The sequence below is a fragment of the Dendropsophus ebraccatus genome, chromosome 3 (assembly GCF_027789765.1).
Source record: "Dendropsophus ebraccatus isolate aDenEbr1 chromosome 3, aDenEbr1.pat, whole genome shotgun sequence".
Taxonomy (NCBI): Eukaryota; Metazoa; Chordata; class Amphibia; order Anura; family Hylidae; genus Dendropsophus; species Dendropsophus ebraccatus.
This window is the reverse complement of record NC_091456.1, coordinates 10,199,444-10,207,142: the sequence shown is the minus strand read 5'-3', so window position 1 is coordinate 10,207,142 and position 7,699 is coordinate 10,199,444. Positions and strand designations below refer to the sequence as shown.

General features: G+C 47.1%; 1 protein-coding gene across 1 annotated transcript; it reads left to right on the top strand.

Moving 5' to 3' along the window:
- The first annotated feature begins 1,690 nt into the window (after positions 1 to 1,690).
- LOC138786400 (hydroxycarboxylic acid receptor 3-like) lies at positions 1,691 to 2,617 on the top strand. Its single transcript, XM_069963392.1, has one exon. It carries the CDS (start codon positions 1,691 to 1,693, stop codon positions 2,615 to 2,617), a length of 927 nt encoding a protein of 308 aa, XP_069819493.1.
- Positions 2,618 to 7,699: the final 5,082 nt, after the last annotated feature.

Genomic DNA, 7,699 nt, shown 5'->3' with positions numbered 1-7,699 from the left:
AGGGCGCGCGCGCGCCGGCTGTCTCAGATTTAAAGGGCCAGTGCGCTCCTAATTGGTCCATATGTCAATCACTCCCCTATAAGTTCCAGCTCTGCCCCCTTCCAGGTGTTGGAGCCTCTATATGCTTCCCATAGCGTTTGGCCCAGCTCCCTGTTGTTCCTGACCTTAGTCCTTGTTCCTGTCTTCAGTCCTTGTCCCTAGTCCTTGCCCGCTGCCTTCCCATTGTTCCTGAGTCCTGTCCGCCACCTGCGAGCACGTATACTATCCTCTGCCTGCACTATCTCCTGCCTACTGCTCCTGCCACGCCTCGCCTGCCGTCACTAGCAACCAAGCCAGGGGTAGCGACCTGGGGGTCGCCTGCCGCAGCAAGTCCATCCCGCCTTGCGGCGGGCTCTGGTGAAAACCAGCGGCCCCTTAGACTCCGCTCCCTGGTGAGGTTAGTGCCATCGCTGGTGACGGTCCAGTGGATCCACTACTCCAGGCGTTACACCGGTGTCCTGCAACTATTCCAGCTGCAACGTCACATACCCGTCTGAGTGATTGGTCGCTCAACCAATCAGTGACTGGGGCGCAACACTTTGCAGGGGGGCAAGGATACAACCCCACAGCTGGCCAGCCCCTCTAATGATTATCAATTAGATTTGTCTAACGTGCTGATGGTTCCCCTTTAAGGTTGAGTTCACATGTGCCTGGCAATCAAGCTTTGTTGCCATCCTGTGTCCAGGTCCAAATCATAAACGTTGCATGTTGCATTTTTTTTCCCACCTGGCAAAATCTTGCTGGAAGTGTGAAGGTATATAATAATATAAATATATATCAAAAAGCATTGCTATTCCTTAACTTCAGTCTTGGCCCAATATATATATAGCATATGGAATCTGCATGTGAAGGTTTTCTGTTTCTGCCATGCTGCTGGACAACAGACCCTCTTGTCAATCAAGCTATACCATCCTGGATGTATTGAAAGGAGCCTTGGCCCTAAATGGAAGTACCAGACCATTGCTGGGAAGTCATGAATATGCAAAGAACTGTGCCCTGTCTCTGGACTACAGCCAATGAGAAGTTAATATGTGTATTCTTGTCCATTTTGAGCCCACCCTAAACTGTATAAGACCCCTCTGTATTTGCAATAAAGTGGTGCACCCTGCTGAGAGAGGAGCGATACCAACGCACGTGTTTGGTGTTATTTTCTCACTGCCGGCCTCAGCGTTATAATTTGGACAGGGATGGTCATTCGAAGAAGGGTGACAAAAGCCAAATCACCCTTTCAGAAGCAGCCATGTTGGGTAATCCATTGGTGCGGTGCCACGCTATGGGGTAGCTAATGGGACGCTGGCTGCAACAGATCCAACAGGTGCGAATACAACAGTAATAATTTACATTATTGAGGTAAATAAATGACATTCCAAAAGGCAGAACGAGGTTCCTTCTCTTTGCTTATTGTAAAGATGCAAAATGAGCAGACATGTCTGACATCAGCGAGAATCTGCATTTAACCACAGCACGCAAGAAGACCAGAACGAGATGATTAAGATTGCCATTATATGGCCAACACATCCTAAACCCTCAGCGGGGATGTAAGTGCTGCAGCTTTTCCAGGTCTCTCGTGGGAAGGTCGGCTTTTCCCCCTCCGTCTCCATCAGATTCCTCATTAGGAGAAGGTTGATGTTCCTATAACTTCCCTTACATCATGAATAGCAGCTGCTGTATCCTGGAGGAACCCTCCCTGGACGTTATCCTTCCTCCCATCCTCCTCTTGGAGTTCATCTTTGGAGTCGTCGGTAATTTTTTCGGACTTTGGATGGTTTTTCAGGAGAAGAAGCCATTAAAGCCTAACTCTCTCTATATTCTCAGCCTGACTTTGGCCGACTTTGTGGTCCTTTTATGCGTCCTGCTCCGTGCGGATTATTACATCCGTAAGAAAAACTGGATCTACGGAGATATTCCATGCAGACTATTGCTCTACATCATTTCCGCTGCCAGAGCCGCCGGCATGGTTTTCTTATCACTCATTGCGCTTACTCGCTATTGTCGCATCCTTTTCCCATTTCACAAAGCGAATACTATCACGGTGAAGCAGGCCACTGCCATCTCTATTACTCTGTGGGTGTCTATGTTCACCCTACACTCCTATGTACTAACCCAACCCCACCTCTTCTACCTGAACAATGCAATACAGTGTGAAAGTTTTAGTATATGCCCCCGATCCTCTATTGCCTGGCATGATGTATTCTTTATTTCGCTGACGTCTCTGTCCCTGCTGACAATTTCATTCTGCACCATCCGCATTGCTTTCCACTTAAAGGAAAATACCATTGATACGAATGGAAAGGTAGGGAGAGCAATGAGGTTCCTTGTATTAGTCGCAGCTATATTCTTTCTGTGCTACCTGCCCGGTGCATCTGTCCGAGTTGCCATTTGGGCATTGAAGAGCATGAAGTATGAGGACTGTGCGTACTTCAGACAGTCAAACCTTGCATTCTATTACGCCATTGCCCTTACCTACCTCTACAGTGTACTCAATCCCATATTATATTATTTTTCCAGCCCATCTTCACATAAGTTATTACCATGGATGTGTAAAGAAAATATGTTTGGGGAAAGTGAGGCCCCATAGGGTTTATCTGGCTGTGTGCAGGAGAAGGTGTAGTGCAAATTTTAAAGATGTTAAAGGGGTTATCCACCTAAGGGCAAAAAAAAATGAAATGCTCGCTCGTCTTACTCACCAAGTCCCCCTGAGTATTTTGAGCCGTCTCCTGTCTTTCTAGCTCCTGTCCTGAGGTATAAGGTTTTCTAACAGCCGATATATATCCAAGATAGGAAACTACATTTCCCATCATGCATCATACATCTCCATTTGTGCACTCGTCCCCTTAGCTTTCTTTACTGCCCACATCTGTCATTACTATTGCACAGTAAACAGAGCACTTTTTTTAACTGATTTTGCATCCCATAGTATTCCATACTAGCTGATGATGTAGCAGAGCTGACAAGTGCATGATGTAGCAGAGCTTACGCGCACATGGTGTAGGTATGTTCTGCATAACAGGCATCTGTTTACCAGGGGGTGGGGGTGTAGTGTAGGTTTAGATCTCTGCTTGCTGACTGTGAATAAAAACATTCTAGTTCCATCCAAAATGTAAAAACATCTATAACACTTGCTGAGACACTGACAGCAAGCGGAGATAGAACTATAACCTTTTCATATTACAGAAACCTAGGCTCAGGGACACATATAAGTCTATGGAAGCAGCACAGGTGCATGGAGATGATGCAGATAATGTCTCCTGGGGGTCGGGTTACCAAGTCAATAGACAAGCTAACCCGGCCTCCAGACAGGAGATAACATTGTTTCGAATATTGTTTTTGTTACCCAGATAACCCCTTTCAGCAATAAAAGCGGTCCCAAATGCTGCCTGACAAATGTTGTACAGCTATAGTGACCTTCGGCTGTCCAGGCATGATGGGAATTGTAGTTTTGCACCAGCTCCGTTTTGTCCTCAGGTCCGCAGGTCCCTGATCTAGTGATAGTAGGACCATGCCATAAATATTCTGTGCCTGCAGTGTAGAGTGGATCTTTGCTTTGTAATTGTTAGTCCTGTTATTAGTTGCTGTTTATATCGATAGTTTTCTCACAGACCCTGAACAATACTCTATGATGTGATCAATGTCGATACTAAATAAATACTGATAACTGTACAACTTAAAGGGCTATTGTGGTTACAGCAAATATATGGTTTTATTTGTATAATTAAAGGGGTACTCTGGACAGGGAAAGTTGCTTTCTAATAAAGAGTGGTGTCACAAAGAAAACTAGGTCTATACTGATGCATTATGTTAAATTAAACATATATCAAATGCAGAAGCACTTGTTACAATGTATCGTATGAGGGATATAGACTTATGCTGGGTTTACACAAAACGATAATTGGCCCGATCGTACGATTAACAATGTCGGAGTAACGTTTTTTTTTCATAACGATATCGTACGGAAAAATCGTTTTGCGATCGTTTTGTGATCGCATGCCCGCAGCCCGGCCCTCCCGCTCAACCCCAGCCCCCTGCGCCGCCCCAATCACCACCCCCGCCGCTCCGATCGCCACCCTCGCCGCTCTGATCGCCACCCCCGCCGCACTGATTGGCTGAAGAGGGGAGCCGGGAATTTCAAACGGCTCCTCTTCAGCCAATCAGTGCTGCCTTGCATTGATTGGCTGAAGAGGGGAGCCGGGAATTTCAAACGGCTCCTCTTCAGCCAATCAGTGCTGAAGAGTAGCACTGATTGGCTGAAGAGGAGCCGTTTGAAATTCCCGGCTCATCTCTTCAGCCAATCAATGCGCTGAAGAGGGGAGCCGGGGATTTCGAAGACCTGCTACGCGGAGCAGGTAACGTATGCTCGTGGCCGGGGCAGCGGGGTGATTGGAGCGGCGGCGAGGGTGGCGATCGGAGCGGCGGCGACGATCGGAGCGGCGGCGGGGGTGGCGATCGGGGCGGCGGCAAGGGTGGCGATCGACCCGGCGCAGGGGGCAGCGGATGAGCGGGGGGCCGGGCTGCTGGTGGCCGGACTTTTGCGCGACGACTGTTTACACGGAAAGATCGGCGAATTTTTTGCGAACGACGATTTAAGAACAAGATAAAAGATCAAAATGAACGATTTCTCGCTCATCGTTCGATCGTTCGCTGCGTTTTCACGTATGATTATCGTTTGTTATCATGCAAATTCGAACGATAATCATTCCGTGTAAACCCAGCATAAGGGTGCGTTTACACAGGGAGATTTATCTGACAGATCTTTGAAGCTAAAGCCAGTAACAGACTATAGACAGGGAACAGGACATAAAGGAAAGACTGAGATTTCTCCTCTTTTCAAATCTATTCCTGGCTTTGGCTTCCAAAATCTGTCAGATAAATCTCTCTGTGTAAACGCACCATTACAAATTCCCCATGTGCTGCTTATGGTCCTTTTACACGGAACGATTTATCGTTCGAATTTGCATGATAACGATCGAATTCGAATGATAATCGTACGTGTGAACGCAGTGAACGATCAAACGACGAGCGAGAAATCGTTCTTTTTGATCTTTCAACATGTTCTCAAATTATCGTTGGTCGTTTGCAAAAAATTCGCAGATCGTTCCGTGTAAACAGTCTTTCAACGATTTCACCTATGTGTGAGATAGGCTTAAGCGATCGCATAACAATTTTTTCGTACAATATATCGTTCCGTCTAAACGCTGATCGTTATTTAAAAAACATTGTTTATTCAAAATCGTTAATCGTGCGATTGGCCGAATTATTGCTCCGTGTAAAAGTACCATTAGTCCCATAAGCTGTTGCCCTTGGGTCACTCATGCTCAATTCAATCCCAGTCACATGATCTGTCCCATTAGTACTTGCAGTTGGTTTTCACATGGAAGCAAGTAGGATTGTCTGCACTGTTGTATGGCAAATGCAGGGTCACAGTTCGAAGAGGAAACCAGGAAGTGATTAGATACATAGTTATATAGATGTGATATATAATGTATTACGGTGTCTGCACAATTCTGCCGCACTTGTAGATAATTGACATCCAGGAAGTGAAGAAAAATGGCCACCCTGTATTCCACGCCGTCCCCTGCTCCCTTTGCTGCCCCACGCTCCACAGGAACATGCAAAAGAAGAGCCCATGGAGCCTCATAACACAGGACTAGCCAGATATCCCTCCGGGAAGGACCCAGCCAAGGGGTGTCTCCTGTAAGAAAACCACCATATTAAGTGGCCCTATAAGTCAATGTAATGACAAGGGAAAACCAAGGCCAGGTATCCATCCACATACAGCTGTTTCAGGGTGTTGCCCCTCATCAGTGTGGAGCAGGATTCTGGCTAGGTGGGAGTAATTCCTAGTAGAACTATAAGAAAAACAGATCACTGATCTCCCTGATATCCCTCCGGAAAGGACCCAGCCAAGGTATGGCTCCTATAAGGAAACCACCATTTAAGGACGCATGACATACTGGTACGCGCGGCGACCCCGCTCTGAACCGCCGCGGTCCTGGGTGCCGCTTGTATACCGGGACCGCGGGCACGATCCGATCGCCGTGCCCGCTAATAGAGTAATAAGATGCAGCACTTCCCTGGTGTCTAGTGGGGGAGATCGCTAGACACCAGGAGGAGCGTCCCGGAGGAGCGATCTCCGTTACTGCTGCCGGCCGGGGTCCGCTCCAAGATGGCGCCGTCCCCGACTCGGCACTCGTTTGTTTTCGGCTGCAGCAGCCGAAAGCAAACGAGTGCCGATCTCATTGATCTTTGCTGTATAACTATACAGCAAAGATCTCAATGAGAGATCAAAGTGTATATACTAAAAGTCCCCAGGGGGGAATAACCCTAACTCCAGGGGGGAATAACCCTAACTCCAGGGGGGAATAACCCTAACCGCAGGGTGAATAACCCTAACCCCAGGGGGGAATAACCCTAACCGCAGGGTGAATAACCCTAACCCCAGGGGGAATAACCCTAACCCCAGGGGGGGCTTCTAGTATATGTGTAAAAAAAAAAAGCCCCCTCCCCTAATAAAAGTCTGAATCACCCCCCCTTTTCCCAGGTTTTAAATAAAAGTAAATAAATAAATAAACCGAACTATTAATTAATCACATTCCTGATCTCGCACGGTAAACGGCGTCAGCGCCAAAAAATTCCAAAGTGCAAAATTGCGCATTTTTGGTCGCATCAAATGCAGAAATTTTTTTATAAAAAGCGATCAAAAAGTCGTATATGCGCAATCAAGGTACCGATAGAAAGAACAGATCATGGCGCAAAAAATGACACCTCACACAGCCCCATAGACCAAAGGATAAAAGCGCTATAAGCCTGGGAATGGAGCGATTTTAAGGAACATATATTTGTTAACAATGGTTTGAATTTTTTACAGGCCATCAGATACAAGAAAAGTTATACATGTTACATATCGTTTTAATCGTAGCAACTTGAGCAACATGCATAACAAGTCAGTTTTACCCCAGGGTGAATGGCGTAAAAACACATTCCCCCCAAATGAAAGAAATGCGTTTTTTTTTCTTTCACCACACATAGTTTTTTTATTCTGGTTTCGCAGTATACTTTATGCAAAAATTCAGCCAGTCATTGCAAAGTACAATTAGTGATGCAAAAAATAAGGGCTCATGTGGGTTTCTAGGTGGAAAAATGCAAGTGCTATGGCCTTTTAAACACAAGGAGGAAAAACCAAAAACGCAAAAACGAAAATTGGCCCCGTCCTTAAAGGGTTAAAGAGGACCTGTCACCCCCCCGTGTCGGGGTGACAGACTCCCGACCCCCAGCTAGATCCCCTTATACAGACCTCATCTGGCCGAGTCCCGCTCCCGGAGATATCCCGGTCAAAAGCCGGCACACGCGCTGTGGAGATAGGTCCGGCGTCCATAGAGAATGAATGGAGCCGTGCGCGCGCTGCAGAGATAAGTCCGGCTCCTTTCATTCTCTTTGGACGCCGGACCTCTCTCCAGAGCGCGCGCGCCGGCTTCTGACCGGGATATCTCCGGGAGCGGGACTCGGCCAGATGAATTCTGTATAATGGGATCTAGCTGAGGGTCGGGAGGTGACAGGTCTCCTTTAGGAGGCCCTATTAGTCAATGTAATGACAAGGGAAAAACCAAGGCCAGGTAACCATCCACATACAGCTGTTTCGGGGTGTTGCCCCTCATCAATGTGG

Coding starts and splice junctions, on each gene's coding strand:
- LOC138786400 (XM_069963392.1), top strand. CDS start 1,691: ATGAATAGCAGCTGCTGTATCCTGGAGGAACCCTCCCTGGACGTTATC.